The sequence below is a fragment of the Chelonia mydas genome, chromosome 14 (genome assembly GCF_015237465.2).
Source record: "Chelonia mydas isolate rCheMyd1 chromosome 14, rCheMyd1.pri.v2, whole genome shotgun sequence".
NCBI classification, from domain to species: Eukaryota; Metazoa; Chordata; order Testudines; family Cheloniidae; genus Chelonia; species Chelonia mydas.
In genome coordinates, this window is record NC_051254.2 from 6,372,016 (window position 1) to 6,392,594 (window position 20,579).

The 20,579-nt window shown below is 47.5% G+C and overlaps 1 protein-coding gene across 4 annotated transcripts in view; it reads left to right on the plus strand.

Annotated features, from left to right (window-relative positions):
* FAM20A (FAM20A golgi associated secretory pathway pseudokinase) overlaps positions 1-19,417 on the plus strand; it is a 42,538-nt gene extending 23,121 nt beyond the window's left edge. The window contains exons 2-11 of one of the 4 annotated variants that reach the window (XM_037913718.2): positions 180-364; positions 1,531-1,581; positions 3,041-3,119; positions 5,201-5,293; positions 10,243-10,358; positions 11,698-11,878; positions 12,420-12,529; positions 13,693-13,774; positions 14,395-14,454; positions 15,582-17,319. In XM_037913718.2, coding sequence (XP_037769646.1) covers positions 180-364; positions 1,531-1,581; positions 3,041-3,119; positions 5,201-5,293; positions 10,243-10,358; positions 11,698-11,878; positions 12,420-12,529; positions 13,693-13,774; positions 14,395-14,454; positions 15,582-15,615 — 991 coding nt within the window. In that variant the 3' untranslated portion in view covers positions 15,616-17,319. The other 3 variants (XM_037913716.2, XM_037913719.2, XM_037913717.2) reach the window with 3 other exon arrangements.
* The last annotated feature ends 1,162 nt before the right edge of the window (positions 19,418-20,579 follow it).

A 20,579-nucleotide genomic window follows, 5' to 3' on the forward strand; every position in this document is an offset into this window, starting at 1 on the left:
CTTACCCACTCTCGTAAGGCAATTTGCTATCTCTGACTGGAAAGCTCTGTATAATGTGGAGCTGTCGGTTAACAGCGTTTTCCCAGCTCTTTGAAAACCCACAGTCTGCTTGTTTTGAAGTACTAAGGATTGACATTCAGTGACGTGCCCTTTTCATCGCATAACGTAATGTTTTTCAGGAGACACAAGCTTTACAGAGAGGAGCTCAACCTAACATCTCCTGACTCACTGCTGCAGCTCGGGCGGGAAGCAAGCTGGCTCCAGTTCCACCTGGGCATCACTCGCTATGGGCTGTATCCCAGATCCAGCCCTGCCACTAACAAACTCCTTCATGACATGCAAGATTTTAACACTGTCAGTGCCGGTAAGAGTTTCCATATACTCACATACAACAAGAGCTGGGAAAGGCTGCTCGCTTGGCACCAGAATAGAACTGGTTGGAATCTTTCAAATGAAAAGGTTTTTTTGTAAAAAATAAATACATGCACACATTTAGGGACAATCTTCAAGGCTTGGGGTTTTATTTTTATTTGGTATAAAACTTTCTCCAAAACCTTATTGAAAACGTAACTGACAAATTTCAATAACATTATCAACATGATTTTAAATAGGGAAAATAGGTTTTCCATTTTTTTGACCTGCTCCTAAGCGCCCTACACTGCAAACAAAAGACCCACGGCAGCGAGTCTGGGGCGACTGACTGTGGCTCATGCTGCGGGGCTAAGAGAGCATTATAAATATTCTGGCTCGGGCTGGGGCCTGGGCTCTGAAACCTGACGAAGGCAGAGGGCCTCAGAGCACAGGCTCCAGCCCTAGCCCCAGTGTCTACACCAGTGGTTCTCAACCAGGGGTCTGGGGCCCTCTGGGGAGCCACAAGCGGATTTCAGAGGGTCCGCCAAACGGGGTCGGCCTTAGACTTGCTGGGGCCCAGGGTAGAAAGCCAAACCCCCATCACATGGTGCTGAAGCCCAGGGCCCTGAGCCCTACCTCCTGAGGCTGAAGCCTAAACAAGTTAGCTTCATGGGCCCCTGTGGCATGGGGCCCTGGGCAATTGACCTGTTTGCTCCCCCCTAACGTTTGCCCTGGCTTTTATATGCAGAAAAACAGTTCTTCTGGCAGAGGTGGGCCATGAAGTTTTTAGGTGGGCCATGGAGTGGGAGGGCCTCAGAAAGAAAATGGTTGAGGACCCCTGCAGACAGTGCTACCTTTACACCCACACACGAGCCCAAGTCAGTTGACCCAAACTCTGAGACTTGCTGCCAGGGGGATAGTCACTTGTGAGAAGTGACTGCTGGGTTCACGCTGGTCTCTGACTCCGCCTTTTCTGAGGGTCGTCCTGAGCCAGACACCAGACCGACCTGACCTCGCTTCATTTCGTTTGCTCCGCAGCAAGTGGGTTAAGTCCAGCAGCAGCAATCTCCAGCAGCACGTATCTGTTTTGAAATGGCAGAGGCCGGGTCATGAAACATTGCTAGAACGAGTCCAGGTTCAATGTGAATGATTCTCTTATCACTTTTTCTTTCCCTGCAGATTACAGTCAGGATGAGAAAGCTTTATTAGGAGCTTGTGACTGCACCCAGAGTAAGTGATTCATTTGTGTCCTAGCTACTTGCACCTCATTTTACCTCCTTGTACTAGATAGCTTAGCAAACCTGACACCTTGTACGGAGAGGACATTTTCTTCTGTTAAGTGCAATGCATGTAAAAGAAATAATAGCTTTGAATTTTCCCTGAATCCCACGTGAACATTTCCTGCTTCATTCAGTAATTCCTCAGCCTTTGTGCAAACTGCTGCCTTAAAAAATAAAGGTTGAAAGTTGCAAATCCAGACCAGGTCAGCGCTGAGCCAAAGCCCTTATCTCTCTGCTGACTCTTTGGTGGCCTGTGTGAAGAAAGCTGATGGCCTGAGTTCTGTTTCGAGTGGAACTGGGATCCAGATCACAGAAGCACATGACCACAAGTGCAATTAATTGGTGCCTTTGCTTTTAGTCTCAGCAAGCGAGCCCAAGAACTGGGGAACTGCTCCCAAACTCACTGAATGCATTGGGAGTCTTTGCATTGACGTAGTGAGCTTTGAGTCAAACCCGGAGTGAGCATGGACTTGCATTAACCCCCACAACCCCTAGAGGGGACCCTTCCAGCCTGGGGTTGAGACAACTTCGCAGGGTAGCATGGAGAAAGCTCATATTGCTCCGTGCCCAGGCTGTACCTGCTCTGAGAACAAGCAGAGAGCTCCATTCTCCAGGGCTGTCTATGCAGCCTTGTCACACAAATCCTGAGCTCTCTGGCTTAAACGAGGGGGCGGGGCTTCCGTTTCTTTGGGAGGTTCCGCCCACCATCTCAGGATTTAAACAAGCTAGCAGCTTTCACCAGCATGAAAATCACTTTAAATTGCAGTGGGTACCAATGTAGCACTTTTGTCACCCTGCACAGCCGCTAGGACCAGCTCTCAGCCCCCTGTTCACTCTGTTTTTTCAAAAAGAGTAGAATACATGTAGCACTGAGTGCCTGGTGAGAACAGCTGAGTGGGCATACTATAGACCACGACCCTGGCTCCTGGGCCAACCCCACTTACGCTCCTGGGCTGTGTTGAAGATTTTCCCAGAAGGCAGAATCCAGGCAGCCAGCTTCCATCTGGTGCTCCCACTGCGGATTTTTTGACTTGCACATATGCACCACCAGCAGCTTTTACTCTCGGTTATTGTTCAATAAAGGTAAGTGAGATGGGGAAATCCAAGATCGCAGAGGAGAAATGTCAAATGACTGAGGACTAGAAATGCTAAAGGAAAATAGTGTGCCTAGTACAGAGGAGGATCAGGGAAAATTACCATTGCAAGAACTGTAGGGGTGAGATGCAGAAGCGAATTAGCAATAAATAGACCAGCTGACACGAGCTATTTTATCCATAGTGAGTTGGGAGATTTACTCATGTGGAGAAGGAAGTTGAATTTCTCTGCTACAAAATGATACTTAAGAAATATTTTACCAGTGTCAAACCAAGAATTTCCCACTCTGTTTTATTCTCCTTCCCCAACGCAAGTTGTGAAGCCCAGCGGTGTCCACCTGAAACTAGTCCTGAGGTTCCAGGACTTTGGAAAAGCCATGTTCAAACCCATGAGGTAAGGAGAGTGTACATACGTATTCGCTCTAAATCACCTGCAGCCGCTTTTCCCCAAAACAGCCTCACCTAGCAGCTAAGCAAGGTGGCCTACGCTAGGATAAAAGCAATTGACCTCTGGCTTCTTTAGCAGAGCCCTCTGCGCAAGTAACCACTGACAGCAACCAACCCGAAATGTTTCAGCAGGGAAGGACATGATGCAAGTGAATAGCTCCAGGCTGGAGTGGATGGGGTGAAGCAATGGGACACTGACCACCTGGCTTTGTAGTAACACAGGTTGACAAAGGATGTGGAAACTGCATTAGCATCTTTTGTCTCCTTTACTCAGTAAACCTTGTCTTGATGGCGCAAAAGGCTTCCATAAAAATTAGCTATCATTGGCTATTCCCACTGTTTGACAGGTGTGCATGGCCCAGAAAAACACACAAAGTTCTTACACCTGTTGTTGGAATTGCATATTTAAAACTGGATTCGCTCCACACTGCTGACGCCGCAAGACCATGCTGTCTGCTGTGAGTGTGAGAGAGAGAGAGAGAGAGAGAGAGTGTGTGTGAGTGTGAGAGAGAGAGAGAGTGTGTGTGAGTGTGAGAGAGAGAGAGAGAGAGAGAGATTAGAATCATAGAATATCAGGGTTGGAAGGGACCCCAGGAGGTCATCTAGTCCAACCCCCTGCTCAAAGCAGGACCGATCCCAGCCAGGGCTTTGTCAAGCCTGACCTTAAAAACTTCTAAGGAAGGAGATTGTTGAGGCCTATACATTTCTGCTGTTTCCCAATAGAATTCCTGTTTTCCTTTATTTGTTTTTTTTAAGTCCCATGTCTATTTCCAGGAACTATCTCATGGTGTTGCTAGCCTTGAATAGCAGTTTTAAATTGCTTCTGCATTTATTTATAGCCCTTTTGGCCCTTTACATTTATTTCCATTCAGATTGCTTTCTGCGCACTGTCTTGGCTCGGAATGACGGGTCGAGCTTTTCTGAGTTCAACTATGTGCTTAGAAGAGAGGCTTCTCTCTCCCTCTCTTCCCCATGGCTTGTCTCTATTAATTCCAAGAGGTAAAATATATAGTTTCCGAAGGCACTCACTTAGCTGGGGCTGGTAGGAAGGTCTGTCTCGGCTCGCCTGCTGTGAGGAGACGAGGCCAGCAGGCTTTGGATTTTAGCATGCTTTCCTGTTAAACACATGAGCTTGGAGGACTGATTAGCTCAGGGGATATGGAACCGTCGGTGCTGCTTCATAAACAGAGACGGTAGGAACTCAGAATCACTATCTGGTGGCTGTTTGGTGGCCTGAGAGAAATAGGCGGCTGGTCTCAGTCCTGTTGCTAAAGGACAGATGTCCACGGTTGACAGTAAGGGCATGACTACTTGCTCTCAGGAGGTGTGACTGCAGCACAGGTAGCCTTCGATTGACCGAGATTTCAGCTAGCTCTAGTAACTGCAATAGTAAAGCTGTAGCAGCATGGGTGGCCTCACAGATTAGCCCCCAACCCAGGCCCCTGGGTGTATACTTGAGTGACCACTGTTACCACACGTGCTGCAATCACACCTCCCAGTTGCAGAGTAGACGCACCCGAAGGCTTTTGGTGCCAGTCTCAGCAGAAGGACCAGGAATCAAAGAGATAGGGAGAGCGAGACGCTCTGCCCCCCTAGAGGTGGTGGTGAGGAGTGAGGCATGTTGGCCGGGCAGCCTGGCCCCAGGCTGCATGCTGCCCTGTGGGTAAACAAGGTTTCTGAGGCTGCCAGTCCTGGTCTACGTGCAGGCACAAACATTTCTAAACCCCAGAAGCACCGTCCACCTCCCGCCTCTCTCCGTGTGTCTGCCATTCCAATAAGCATCTGAGCACTGCTCCATCTAGCTGTTGCTTTTAATCATTCCTGGCCCATCACCAGTGCCTTTTAAATAGCAGCCATAGCCTGATGCTCTTGTCCTTCGGAGAATGTCATTAGGACAAGCATTGCAGGTCTCTGCTGGTGCACTAGGCTCTTCTGAAAAGCTCGCTTCCCACCTTGCTCCCGGGTCGCTTCCATCCTTCCCAGGGTGTGTTCTCCTGGCCCGGTTAGTAACCCCTTCATTTCTTTCAGACAGGAACGAGAGGAAGAGACTCCAGAAGATTGTTTCTACTTCACTGACTTTCAGAGACACAATGCGGAAATAGCCGCCTTTCACCTTGACAGGTATTTGTGCCCAGAACACGGAGCTTCTGAGTTACTCCTCTTCTCACTTCCTAGGGAGAAAAGCCATTAATTCAGTTCCTAAAATCCCGCAGTGACCTGTGGGAATCCAAGTCATGGTATGGGCCGCCTCCTTCTTCTCATGGATGTGAATAAGGGCAAGAGTTTTAAGGGTATTGAGGTGCCTAACTCCCATTGTCAAACTCTAGGCCAAAGAGCATTGATGTGAGGAAGCAGGATTGGGCATTGCAAGACTTGAGTAGCTTTTTGGCCAACATCAAGCACAGTGTCAGCTTAGTATTTCAAACATCTTTCACTGTGGGACAATAGCCCGGATGCAAATCCCAATGGAGTCAAAGGAAAGACCCCTATTGAATTCACTGAACTTTGTATTAGGCACGTGCATGAAGATGGACTTGATGATGAATTACCTGTTGCCAATGGGTCAGTAGCTTGCCAGCCTTGCCAGCCAGGTGAACTGTCTTGTTTCTCCAAGGCAACCACCCCAGCAGGGAAGTCAGGGGAGGAAATGAGACAGGGTAGGTAGGCACATGGGATTTAATAAGCCTTTCCCTTTTTATACCCTCTTCCAGCCAAAGACTTCCAAGCACTTTACAAATGCTAATTAATTCCAACTCATAGCACCCACTCTGTGAGGCAAGAAAATGTTTCCTCCATGCAATGAATGGGGAAAATGAGGCACAGAAAGGAAGGACTAGAACTCAGGAGTCTCAACTCCCAGTTCACTGTTCTGGCCAGGCCACTCTCTCTCCCATCGCTAATCAAAACCTCTGCTCACCCTAAACTCCAAACAGTCAGACATTGTCCTCTTCCTCCCTTGCAGTAGCTTCCAGCTACAACAGAGCCAGGGTTCTTGAAATGCAAACCCTTCCCTGGGAGGCTGACACTGGTTTGCAATTTCTGGAAACAGCACTGGCTGTGAAATACTGCTTCAAAGTAGCTGAGTGGCTGGACTCCATTCTGAAAACAATCAGCCAAAAGGGGATACAATTAGAATCCCAGCTGTTGTCGCACATCCTCACTGCACAGATGGAGCCAGATTTTAGTGAGTCTTTATTTGTGCAAAACTCCTGTTGAGGTCAATGGCCCTTGATTATTGAGCTGCCACATTTAGGTCCAGATCCAGATTTCAAACCCCTCCAAGTCTGGGAGAATTTGGATCCTACATTTTTAACAGAGGTTTGGAGGGTTAAAAGGCCATTTGCTAAATCCAGATTTGTTTCCATTTTCGAGTCAGGCCATTTCCAAAGACTATCAAAGGGGACAGCTTTGCATTATGGGAAAAAACCTGCAGCCACTCCTTGTGCCTAGTCATTACACATTTTGGTCCTGATCCTGAGACGTGCTTGATGGAAGTCAGTAAGAATGTGCAGCGGCTGAGATCCTTTTGGGATCAGGCCTTTAATCATACAAAATATTCTGAGTCACTGTTGCTCACTGAGACAAGAAACAAACACCTGACAATGCAGGAGAGTTTGTTCCATGAGCTGCCACTTCAGAGGGAAATGCAGAATTGCATTAGGCCTGTTTTCCATACTGTAAATTCTCCAGTCCCTCTGAAGTGAATTACCAGCCCCATTCAAAGTGCTCACTGATCTCTAGTAAGGCAGAACACTGTTCTTGTCAGCCCTCGCCTTCTTTTCCTTGAAGTCGAGTTCAATTAGATAGAGGCTGGGTGACAGGGGAGAGCCTTTCATCTCTGATTTACCTGTCCAAATTTGCCAGTTTCCATCCCAAGCCTATTGGAAGCCTGGTATAAAATGAGCCAGTGGTTTCAGTCCAGTTCCAGATGTCCTCATTCCAAAAGCAGCCACGAGTCGGCAGTCTTAGCAGAGACAGCACAGAGTAACCAACCCCAGAGGCGACTCGCCCTTCTTAACCCTCCAAGTGGTCTGGCCCTGTTAAGGATGGGGGCCATTTGGGGTGTAAAGCCTGGTCAACACATACAAAGTTGTACCGATTTAGTTACAGCGTTGCCTCTTTGTGTGCAGACACTCCTAGATGGGTTTAAACTTAGCTTATAATGGTTTAGAGCCCATCAGGACATTTACAGGTGCTGGCTAAATCGATATCACCAGTTTTAAACGTATGTCAAAGCATCCGTTGCTCCAGTTTACCTAAATCAGGTTTCAAATTAATTTGAATAAAACCGGTGCAACTTCTGTTTGCAGCAAGCCCACAGTGAAACAGGCTGTTACCCTGAGGGGGGCTAACCTGGTCCCCTTCACCAGCGCTAGATTACAGGTAACAACATAAAATGAAATCCCATTGGAAAAGGAGCCAGCTTTCCTCTCCCTCAGGAGAGGTTCCACTAAGCACAAGGGATGCGGCTGCTTTGCTGCTTTTTGCACTCCATCTTCTTCCTTTCACAAAGGCAACTTACATAAGGCTGGCTGTTAGGCCTATAGCTAGATCATTCAAACCCCAGGCTAGGGAGTCAGGAGAACTGAGTTCTTTCCATTTCTAGCTCTGCCATTGCTCTGTGACCTGGAGCGACACACCTAGGCTCCCTGTGCCTCAATGCCATTCAGCCTCTCTGGGACTCAAGTTTAACCATCTATAAAACAAAGCTAATGACACCAGTGACATGCCAGTTTTTAAAAAGGGCTCCAGAGATGATTCCGGCAATTATAGGCCGGTAAACCTGACTTTAGCACGGGGCAAACTAGTTGAAACTATAGTAAAGAACAAAATTGTCAGACACATAGCTGAACATAATTTGTTGGGGAAAAGTCAACATGGTTTATGTAAAGGGAAATCATGCCTCACCAATCTACTAGAATTCTTTGAGGAGATCAACAAGCATATGGACAAGGGGGATCCAGTGGATATAATTTACTTAGACTTTCAGGAATGCCTTTGACAAGGTCCCTCACCAAAGGCTCTTAAACAAAGTAAGCTTTCACGGGATAAGAGGGAAGGTCCTCCCATGGATTGGTAACTGGTTAAAAGATAGGAAACAAAGGGTAGGAATAAATGGTCAGTTTTCAGAATGGAGAGCGGTAAATAGTGGTGTCCCCCAAGGGTCTGTACTGGGACCAGACCTATTCAACATATTCATAAATGATCTGGAAAAAGGGGTAAACAGTGAGGTGGAAAAATTTGCAGATGATACAAAACTACCCAAGATAATTAAATCCCAAGCAGACTGAAGAGCTACAGAAAAAGCCCGGGCAACAAAATGGCAGATGAAATTCAACGTTGATAAATGCAAAGTAATGCACATTGGAAAGCATAATCCCAACTATACATATAGAATGATGGGGTCTAAATTAGCTGTTACCACTCAAGAGAGAGATCTTGGAGTCATTGTGGATAGTTCTCTGAAAACATCCACTCAATGTGCAGCAGCAGTCAAAAAAAGCTAACAGAATGTTGGGAATCATTAAGAAAGAGATAGATAATAAGACAGAAAATATCGTATTGCCTCTATATAAATCCATGATACACCCATATCTTGAACCCTGTGTGCAGATCACCCCATATCAAAAAAGTTATATTGGAATTGGAAAAGGTTCAGAAAAGGGCAACAAAAATTATTAGGGGTATGAAACAGCTGCCATATGAAGAGAGATTAATAACACTGGGACTTTTCAGCTTGGAAAAGAGATGACTAAGGGGGGATATGATAGAGGTCAATAAAATCATGACTGATGTGGAGAAAGTAAATAAGGAAGTGTTATTTACTCCTTCTCGTAACACAAGAATTAGGGATCACCAAATGAAATTAATAGACAGCAGGTTTAAAACAAACAAAAGGAAATATTTTTTCCACACGACGCAAAGTCAACCTGTGGAACTCCTTGACAGAGGATGTTGTGAAGGCCAAGATTATAACAGGGCTCAAAAAAGAACGGGATAAATTCATAGAGGATAGGTCCATCAATGGCTATTAGCCAGGATGGGCAGGGATGGTGTCCCTAGCCTCTGTTTGCCAGAAGCTGGGAATGGGCAACATGGGTTAGATCACTTGATTACCAGTTCTGTTCATTCCCTCTGGGGCACCTGGCACTGGCCACTGTTGGAAGACAGGATACTGGGCTAGATGGACCTTTGGTCTAACCCAGTATGGCCGTTCTTATGTTCACCTGCTCAATTTTTTAAAGTGCTTTGAAGTCTGTAGAGGAAAGCGGCTAGATACCAGCAAAATATTGGTTTTTTTAAAGTGCTCAGTAACTGACAAGCTAAATTCAGTTTCACATTTGATTCTTGGAAGCTGAGTGCATTGCTCAGTGTTTGCATCATGGCATTACTGAGCCTGCCCAGTGGTTACTGACTCAGGAATCAGCAATGGTTTTCCACTCCCAGAGTCATCATTAAAAATTCCCTCAGCCCCAGGCTGTTGATTATCCGAAGTGAGATCAGTGAGATGAATCAGCTGAGACAATAGGCTAAGTGGCTCCTGGTGTGTGTGCGAGCCCCTCCCAGCTTCCCACTGTCTGTGCTGTGCTGTAGCAGGTTCAGCACATCTCTGCAGAGTGTCAAACACAACATTGTGCAGGTCCTTGGCGGTCTCTCACCCTCGAAAGAGGCAACAGACTCATATGGATACACGATCAATTGGCTGGGGGAAAAGATGCTTAGAATTACAGCAGATCCTGGATGGAATAGCCAGTCTCCAAACTCTTACAAGGCCCAGCTGTCGAAGCAGTAAATCCCAGACCACACCTCTTTTGGTTTGGAGTGTAAAATGGGCTTGCATATTTGCTAGAGATCACACAAGAAAGATTCTCATTTGGCAGTGTTGTCAGACTTTTAAAAAGGAGCATGATTTCAGAATAGAAACAAGCTCTTTTATATGGAGCGGGGTTTGGATTCAGTTGCTGGACCATTTCCCCAGCCCTACCATGTGCCGAGAAACCATTTCCCTTCCCCACCTCCTGGACTCTGCTTCAGGACCCTTTGATTGACACATTTTCACTTTTGCACAGGATCTTGGATTTCCGACGGGTCCCGCCCACAATCGGAAGACTGATCAACGTCACCAAGGACATCCTGGAGGTCACCAAGAATGAAATCCTACGGAGCGTCTTCTTCGTTTCACCCGGTACGTGAGTGAAGGTGCAGAAGCGAGTTCCTTTTACGAATACGTTCTGCAGTACCAAGCGGATGGGGAAAGAGGTGTACACAGGAAAGGTCCAGAGGAAGTGTGCGCTAGATGCTGCATTGGAGAGATCAAACTCTGCATGACACATGTTTATAATAATACCTCTATCGCGTCTTCCACCGAATCAGGGCTGTGTAGCGAATGACGCTGTTGTGTTTAGCACCCCTGCCTCATTTGTTGCCGAAGATGGAAGGTGTGTAGTGAATGAGGCAGGGTATTGCAGAAAGAGAAAGGATGATCTCACAGTTAAGGCAGTTGAATGCTGATCTGGAGAACTGGATTATATCTATGTGATTAAAGAGTGTATTGTAATGCACATGCACAAGGAGGCTGAATTAAGCACAGGCAACTCCAAAACTGGCATCTCCTAACTTCTGAGCACTTGTCTCGGCAACCTTAATAACGTTCTGTTAGTGTGGTTTGGTGTATGTAACATTATTATGTAGCTAGTTAGAAATGAAGTGGGGAAGAACAGGTGGGCTATACCCAACGCTCACACTCAGACTCCATCCTGTAGAGGGCAGTGGTCTCTCTCTCTCTCTCTCTCTCTCTCGGACATTATGACTTGCAGTCTCTTCAACAGGTAGAGAGGTAGATCCTCCGCCAATGTAAATTGTTACAGCTCCATTGACTTCAGTTTACATCAGCTGAGGTTCTGGTCCAGAGAGTGTTTTGCTTCCATCATTTGCAACTTTCCTACAGGATTTATTCCCCCTCCCCCTCCAGGGGCACCTGAACGGGGGGGACCAGAGGGTCATGGCTCCATCACTTTTGACTGTCCGTAAGGGCGAGCCGGCGGAGAGGAGCAAGCAGGGGGTGGAGTCTTGAGGGGAAGAGGCAGCGCAGGGGCAGGAGCTTGTTGAAAAGGGGCAGCGCAGGAGGGCACAGTTTGGGCACCAGTAGCCCCTCACTTGTAAAGAGTGTCCACCACTCCTGCCCCTCACAAGCACACACACAGAGACATAAGCCAGTGCTGTATGCGGCTGACTACAGCTAACGCTACAGCACACCCTAATGAATCGGTGGCCATCTAGGACTTCCTGTTACAATGCTAAATGTCATAGCCACTCAGAACTGCCTGGCAACACTGGGATCTTCCTGCTGCATAAACAGCACTTCCAGCACCTGAGTTAAAGGTGAATCTCCATTGGGTGGTGGCAATGTAGGGCCTATGACCCAAAGCAGAGCCATTCCAACCTCACCCAGCAGAGGGCAGTGGTGCACATATACAGTAGCCAATTCATTATATTAACTAGCTGGCTCTCTGTTCTTCCCATAGCCAGCAACGTGTGTTTCTTTGCGAAATGCCCGTACATGTGCAAGACGGAGTACGCTGTGTGTGGGAACCCTCACCTGCTGGAGGGATCCCTCTCCGCTTTCCTGCCGTCTCTCAATCTGGCCCCGAGACTTTCCATCCCAAACCCCTGGATCCGGTCCTACTCGTTTGCTGGAAAAGAGGAGTAAGTGGGTAAATGCTGCAGCTCTGTGCGGTGGAAGGAGGCAGTGGATTAGCAAGAAGGGGGCGAGTGGTCATGCACGTGGGGGAGAGGTGGAGACCAAAACTCAGAGGCTGCCTGCATGTAGCCTACCAGCTCCTAATGCCTGGGCCTGGTGCAGCATCTCTCCCCTCCAGCTGCTGCTATTAGGATGCAGTTTTAACTCAGCTGAAGGGGAGTGGGGGAATATCGTTGCTGTGGCCAAGAGACAACAAACCTGCCAAGCAGGGTAGCCAGCTAAATGTGGCAGGCACTGAGAAGCAGCGTGGGCCAAACTCAGCCCCGCTGTAAGCAGCTGGCACTCGTCAGCAGAGCCGCTGCTGCTCGTGCCAGACTTGAATCCAGCCCTTGGCGTCTCAACTCTGCCCATTCTCCAGGCTTGCAGAGCCGTAGCAAGGCAGAGCTGGCCGGGGCAACCGCGATCACATCCCTGCCTTCGAGTAGCTCCTGGAGGATGCGTTTGAGAAGCCGCCTTGTGTTCATGCTTCCCCTCTGTTTCCTGTAGGTGGGAAGTGAATCCACTTTACTGCAACACAGTGAGGGAGATTTACCCCTACAACAGCGGCAACCGGCTGCTCAATATCATCGACATGGCCATATTTGACTTCTTGATCGGTATGATGGACAGAACAACAATCCCCTGTTCGCCTCCTTCCCCCCCTCTCTCCCTTCATCTCCTTCCATCTTCCTACACCTCCTCCCTTCGTCTAGTCTTTCTTCCCTTCTCCACCCCCCAGTAATTCTCAAGGACGCTCAGAGGCCAGTTTTCCAAATCTTACGCTTGCTCCGTAGAGGTGGTTTGAGAGACTCCTACCGTCTCCGAGGCTCCCTTCCCTACCGCAAGCACACAATGCCCAGCCAACACAGAGCCCCTCGGTGACCCGATGGACCCAGGCAGTGCTTAATTTGTAACAAACAAAGTGCCGGGGTTCAAGCAGATTTTTTACATTCATAACGGACACAGCAAGCCCAGAGGTGCCAGGGCTCTGAACTGCTGAGCCAAGAGGTGCTGGGGCACAAGGACTAAGGCAGTGGTTCTCATTATCTTTTTATTATCTGGAGCTGGGCAGGACTGTGCAGATATGCTTCTATCCACCATCCCTCTGCAGCCTGCCCCGTTGTGGTCTTGTCTCACTAATCAGACCCGGGATGCCAGGTTGAGGTCAACTGATGTAGAAGTTTATAAGAGGCGCCAATATCCTTTCATCTGGGAATTTATATGCCCTCATCACTGTAATACCTGAACGCCCTTGGCATAGACAGATGTCCATCTTCCACTCACCTTCCTGGAGGAAGATCCAGGAAAGGGAGCCTGACCTGGCGAAAAAAACACAGATCCTGGAGTTAGTAGCCCTGGGGTTCATCCCCTTAGGTGACTCCTTTCACCTCACTCTGTGCCTCAGTTTCCCCAACTGTAAAATGGGGTTAATCTCTCATAGATTCTGAGACACTATAGTGATGAGGGTCATATAAGCACCGCACTTAGCCAGCAAGGAGGTAATTTCATTACTGCTGGTAAAGCACTTTGAGATGAGATCCTGGGTTTGGGGGTACTAGGGAGAGCAAACTATTACTGCTGTCAAGTAACGCCAGGCCTCCTGACTCACAGCTGGTGTTGCACAAATACTCCACCCCAAGCCAAGTAACCCTTGCTCAGTGCGGGCCTGAAGAATGACATAGCGCCCGCGTTTTGACGCTGGCCAGTTCAAAGGGCCACTCAGTCACTACCCAGCATATGGCAAGACCAATATGCTCTCTCTCTCTCTCTCTCTCAAAAGGGAACATGGACCGTCATCACTATGAAATGTTCACTAAGTTTGGGGATGAAGGCTTCCTCATTCACCTGGACAATGCCAGAGGGTAAGGCACTTGCCCCAGCAATGAATTTTGGGGCACCTGGAATGTGAGGAGAGCAGCTGGAGACACAGGAGGGGGCTGAGTGCCAGGGGGCATGGGAATAGGCAGTGTGCTGGGGGTCAGATTGTGCTGGGGGGATGTAAGTGGGGCCCAATGAAGCCAGGGGGTGGGCAGATGGTCCAGTGGTTCAAAAGGGGCGGATGATGCTGGGGCCTTGGGAGGGGGCAGACCTCAGGTGGCACTATGAGTGACTTGAACTCTGCCCTGACATCCTAGAATGTGTATCTAAATTTACTTTAGGGAAAGAATTTGCTGCCCATGAAAATGAAGGGCATGTTGCCCAGGCATGCACAATGGGGATACGACCTGCCCCTGCACAGCACGCTCTAACCTGTAACATCCCTGCTCCTGCAGCTCCTGGCATCTCAGCCTTTCCAGAACGCCCCATGGCCAGTTTTGTTCCATTCTGTTATGGGAACCAAGGAGCAAGGGTCTGATGCAGGCAGGTGTTGAGTGCTTCCTCTGAACACTTCTCATATAGGCTCGGACTCTCTAGGTCACAGCTGTGTGTCCAGGGCGTTGGGGGTAGCAGCTGTTCACCCTTGCCTTCCTTTGGCCCCTAGCTTTGGAAGACATTCCCATGATGAAACCTCCATCCTGGCTCCACTCTCCCAGTGCTGCATGTAAGTGAGATGGCAAGCTTGGTTAATTGCATTTGCTAGCCAGTCATGCTAGGGTAGTCACCTGCATTACTCCAGGGGAGTTTGGGAAGAGAGCAGAGTATGATTTTAATACTACACGATATTCTAGCATAATGCTCGACACAACCGTAGGATTCTATAGTGTTACCCCCACACGGTCCCATGCTCTACAATGCTGCAAAACGCTATATAGCGCAGTGGTCACCAACCAGTAGATGGCGGTCGACTGGTCGATCCTGGAGTCTCTGACAGTCTATCGTGATCTCTGGCTGCTAAAAGTCCAGAAGCGCAGCGGGTCTAAGGCAGGCTCCCGGCCTGCCCAGGCCCCGTGTGCTGAGTCCCACAAGCGGCCAGCACACCCCTATGGGGTGAGGCCCCTGAGGAGGCGGGGGGGTAGGGGTTCTCTGCGCTGCTCCTGCCTGCAGCTTCCATTGGCCAGGAATGGGGAACTTCAGCCAATGGGAATTGCGGGGGCAATGCCTAGGAGCAGCGGGTGGAGCCATGTCCCTCCCCCCTCAGGGGCCGCAGGGATGGCCACTTCCAAGAGCAGCACGGGGTCTGCCTTATACCCACTGCACTGCAAACCAGGAGTCACCCGAGGTAAGCACCGCCCAGTGGGAGCCTGCACCCCAACCCCTGGCCCCAGCCCTGAGCCCCCTCCTGGAGCCTGCACCCCGACACTCTGCCCCAACCCTGAGCCCCCTCCTACACCCAAACTCCTTCCCAGAGCTTGCACCCCTCACCCTCTCTTGCATCCCAACCCCCTGCCCCAGGCTCAGCCCAGAGACCCCTCCCACACTGCAAACCCATCAACCCCAGCCCCGAGCCTGCACCTCCTCCCCCTGCCCCAGCCCAGTGAAAGTGAGTGAAGGTGGGGGAGAGCAAACAACAGAAGGAGCGGGGGATGGAGTGAGCAGGGTGGGGCCTCGGGGAAGGGGCAGGGCCTATCCTGGGTTGCACTTAAATTCAAAAAGTGGTCCTGTGTGGAAAAAGGTTGGAGACCATGGCTCCAGCATGATATTATAGTACGAAGCTCTACAACGCTGCAGTATACTAGGATGTTGTATCACATTACACTTTCCAACTCCTAACGCTTTCCGTTTCTCTAGTGCCTTTTCAGCAGAGCATCTTACATCATATTAAAAAAGCCCAGGTGGGCCTCCCAACACCCCAGGAGTTACATAAGGAACATGAGATGTTGACAGACTTGGTGCCCAGGAGCAACTCTTTGAAACAGCCTTTGTACAGCCATGCTTTTGTAACGCCAACAGACGTTGGCGGCCAGGATCAAACCTAGGACCTCTGGCGCTTACTTGCATGAGCTAAAAGATACATCTCTTAGCCAAGGCTGTTTCAGGCTCATCAATCGCTAGCCATTAGAGGGGGACACAGTGCCACACCAAGCAGGTGTGGGTTACACTTTCTTCCCAAGAGGTTGGGTTGCTCATCTATACATAGGCTTGGAAGGATTAGATTTTTGTTAGTAAATGTCCACACACACTGATTTCACTATACATGCAGAAACCAATGAAAAAATATTTCCACCACGAATAATAAAAATGTACAGATAGGCAATGTCTGAAAAGTTATCAGGGTTTGATTTAAGGCTATTTACTTTGTCTGTTGTGACAGGTGATGTTGTCAATGTGTGTTTTAATAGTTATAAAGCTTTAGCTTTTTGAATCTCACCCTCTGCTGTCATTCAATAATTGTCTGACCTCCCCCCACCATAATTTCATTCAATGGTAAAATCAATACAAATCAGGGAACAAAGGCTTAACACCCGCTATTTTGCGCAACTGTGAAAATTTTAAATCAACACTTAAAAATAAACCTCAATCTCCATCAAAATGATCATCAAATAAAGGTATAAGGTGAATTTCAGATCCAATTCTTTAGAACCCTACCCGTAACACTCAGACAATCTCTGCCTTTTAAAGGCCTGGGAGAACGTTGATATAGTTAATCAGTCTGGTTTCCCCCTCTCCAATTATTAAAAAGTGCTCATAAATTTTACTATTTGAATCCTATTTCAGCTACTCCCTTATTAATTCACATAAATCAATAGCTGAAAGTTAAATTAAAAAGAGTCATGGTGAGAGCTGCTGTTCCCTGTGGTTTCTCTTTAGGAAATGTCTAACTTATTTCTTTACCATTCCTCAATTTAACCCAGCTGAGACTCTGGCCCAGTGTTTGTTTTTGTTTTTTTAAAAAGGACATTCTTCTGGACTTAATGACTCTAAGGGATCTGGTAGCTTCTCCATTAGCCAGCTGCACCAAAGTTCAGTCCCCTTCACCGTTAAACATTAACATCTTATTTCCCCTTTGAGTTTTTCCTAACTTCAGCTTCCTGTTCTGCCTGTGTCTATTAGGCTAGAGAGCCTGCTAGATTCAGGTTAAGGTATATATACAGATAGGTCAAGAACAGCAATATCTTGGACTAGAGCTTATATTATCACTTACAAAGTGCCCTCAGTTTTTATAACTCTATAGCAAAAGAGGGCCCTTGTCCTAGCTCAACAAAAATCTAAAGCTAAGCAGAGAGAAGACTGAGACCAGTACTTGGCTACCTTGCAGGGTGTCTCCTGGTTGGTAAAGTGCCTAGAGGTTCTCGGCTCAAATCTCATGTAGCCACACAAACATGTATCATCCCTACTGTTACATTTTAAAGGAACGGAGTGTTCTTCACTTCCATCGAAACACCACTTTGTCAAAAATACTGTAAAACAAATTAATGAAACCCATTCTCACTGTCGCCCACTGGCAGATTGCTGGGCTGACACAGCAGCTTAGTACTGGGAGGATACAAAAAGTTGGTGTAAAAGTGTCTGACCCGAGTCCTTGTTTTCCCAGAATAAAGAGGACAACATTACTACACCTGCAGCTCCTGGCCCTGCCCGAGTACCGGCTCAGTGATGTCATGAGGGAATCCCTCCTGCTGGATCACCTTGCACCTGTCCTCACTGAACCTCATCTCTTAGCTTTGGACAGACGGTTGTGGCTCATCCTGAAGACAGTGGGGAAATGCATAGACGTACATGGAGAAGACAAAGTTGTGGCCAATGACACCAAGCAGCTAGAAGTGCCCTTGTTTGACAGAGTGATGCCAACCAGCTAGAGCCTTAAATTCTTTGGCGGGGGGGGGCAGGGAAGAGCCCCTGGGAGACAGCCGGTGAACTTTAATTGCTGATAATTTTCACCTACACAAGCCTGTTGGATTGAGAGGCGAAGCTCTTTGGAAGGGCTTAGATTCTTACTGGGCTTTTATGGTGACTGTGCCCAGCAAGACTGTTCCACTCAAGCTTCAGTGCATGGGGTAAACTTTTGCCAACTACATTTGCAGGCCAGGGCCTGACCACTAGACTCATTCCATGAGCTGCTGTCCCTCAGTGGAGCAGCACAGACTCATCATCTGCTCTGTAGCTGCAGGGGAAGAGCCTGGGCATTGGCTTGCTGTACCTGCATGGGAGCCACATCCTGTCCTTGACACCCCAAAACTGGATCCAAGAATGAGGCTTGAATAAAGCCATGCTGAAAGGAAAACGTGCTTAGCACGGCCAGGTTCTGTGAGAGGGTTCATACACTTGAGTAAAAGTGGCCTTCATCACTGCAAGCTAGGGCAGCATCTGTCACTTTAAAGTCAAGAAGGCACATGGGGCCAGCTCAGCACCACCTGTCTACTATTCATGCAATCAGAAACACCTCCATCAGCCTTGGGTAAAATGACAAGCAGCTCCAGGTGAGCTGTGTGTCACAAGGCCTACACCACAGAGCCAAATATTTGAGTTTTTCAGCCGGTGTTATGGGGGGGGGGAGGGAGGAAGAGGAATTATGCTGTGGGTTGTAAAGGAGAGGCAATTTAACATTCATAGTATTTAGGCCCCAGCAGTGCAGCTCTGCAAAAGATAAAGAGCTTGACAGAGATACAGCACTGTTACATCCACTCAGCCAAAAGCATGACTGCCTTGAGAACTGGGATGCTAATAGGCAAGGGGCTCTCTCTCAGGTTAATGTAGCCACAGAATAACAGCTTTAAAAACCAAAACCAATATTTATTTAAGCAATTGTTAAGCAGTTCATCAGAACACAGTGGAAGCTTGCAACAGATTCATCCTTCATTCTCTCTAGCACCTCTGCAACAAAACATGCCAGTTCCTCAAAAGGCCTTAGATAAGCTGTCCTCTTCCCCTTGCCTCCCTAGGATGAGGCTTAAGAATAGTTTGCTAATTGAATCTTTACCAACTGGTTCCATTTTTTAAGTGTTCAGAATGATGGAGCTGAGCTTTTTGGTAACCTAATGGAAGCAGTTGAGAACTTGTGTTATTTTCCAGTGATTTGTGCCAAATTATCAACACCACTGTATTCTGCGGTGTGCTTGACAGAACATTTGACACCTGTCAGCTGAGAATTTGACTCAGATTGCATTTGATGCATTAAGCCTTTACAAACAAGACACATGGATTTCAACTAGAGTTCTTAACCATCTTTGAGCAAGCTGCCTCAGCATTAGTTTTGTTGCTAGTTGAAATTTGCTATTTTAAGTCAGTGAGTTTTCAGTCATGATAACAGGTGCAAAATGAAGATTAACCTCAACTCTAGCTTAATCAAGTCTGTCCCCATCCCACATACCACCCTCCCCATGGGACTGTACTTTAAACTTCCCCAACTCCAGAATGATTTTTAAATTGGCTGTACATCAACATACTATAACAGGTTCACAGCAGACTGCAATTATCAGTTGGAGTAATCAGAGTTGTGTTTTGGCAATGCTAACATCTTCTCAGTGATTCTGTGGCAATTGTTAGTGGTAAATCTTTGCTAACCCAGAGTGGGGAAGCAAGACAGATCCCCAGTTTTTCCTGTCTGAGGAAGTTTGATTTGTTGTGTCTTTTATTAAAGCTTCCTCCAATATTTTAATGTAATAAAGATAAGAAACCAAAGAATAGGTGCCTGACCTGAGTCTTGATTCCATCAAGTGTTTCCACTTTGAGCTTTTCTACCAAAGCAACTCTATATAAAGCAGTTAACTAGTTCTCTATTTTCAATCAGTGCTCAAGAGCTCTGGATACTGGCAGGGGTTCTCCCTCCTGCCCCTTCTACACTGATTCTAGTACAGCAGAGAATCGGTTAAAATGAAAGGACTTGAGAGATTTAGCTTGCAATCTAGTGTAGTTATTTCAACACATGGACTTGACCTTCCCAAAGTTAGATCTCCCTCTACTGGTGCCTTTAGTGCACTGCAGAAAACTGGCCAAATCCAGGAATTGTTCAATAAAAAAAACACATATACAAATGCCTGTTACTAGCAAATGTATCAGGAGGAATTAGGTTTGAACCCTTGCTCTTAAATGTGCTCTGAGGCTTCCAATCAGCTGCTGATTTCACCAAGGAAAAGAGAGACAGGAACACCACTGGCTGACTACCCAGAAGCCACCTCCACCGATCCCAGATGCTGAACACATCAGGACAGATTTTCCTCTCACCTCTAGTGAGTCTCCAGCTGTCAATGGTGTTACTCCTACTTTACATCAGCAGGAGTGAGTTAAGAATCACACCCACCTTTCTTATTTCTTTTCATGTGCCCAGCAAGACACGCACGTAGAGTCCCCATATAGTCAAAGTTTCCATTCAGGTCACATAGGAAACTAGAGTGGACAATTTAGAGAAGCTTATGAGCTCCAATAATGGAAACCAGGTCCACAGTTTGCTATCCTGAATGGGGTAAAGTGAGGTCTGTAGTAGCTAGATTAGGGGAAGGGAGAAGAGGCACAAGATGCAGATTTTACAAGCATTTAGTCTATTGGTTGTTGTGTGCACCAAATACGTGTGAACAGATGCTAGTCAGACAACTGAGAATGGTCAGGGCTCCAAAAATCAAGATGTTATGTGTCCAAGAGGAACAGCTTTGCTAGCTATAAAAACAGACCACAAGGTAAGTGCTGTGAAGGGAATTCTCATTTGTGAGCTAAGCTGTGATTTGAACTCAAGTCTGCAGCTGTAAAAAGCTAATGCATTAAGCTACTTTGCTTCCTACAACTCATTAACAATTCATCCTTCAACACCACAGTAAAATAAGATACAAGGGGGAGAAAAAAAGACAGATTGCA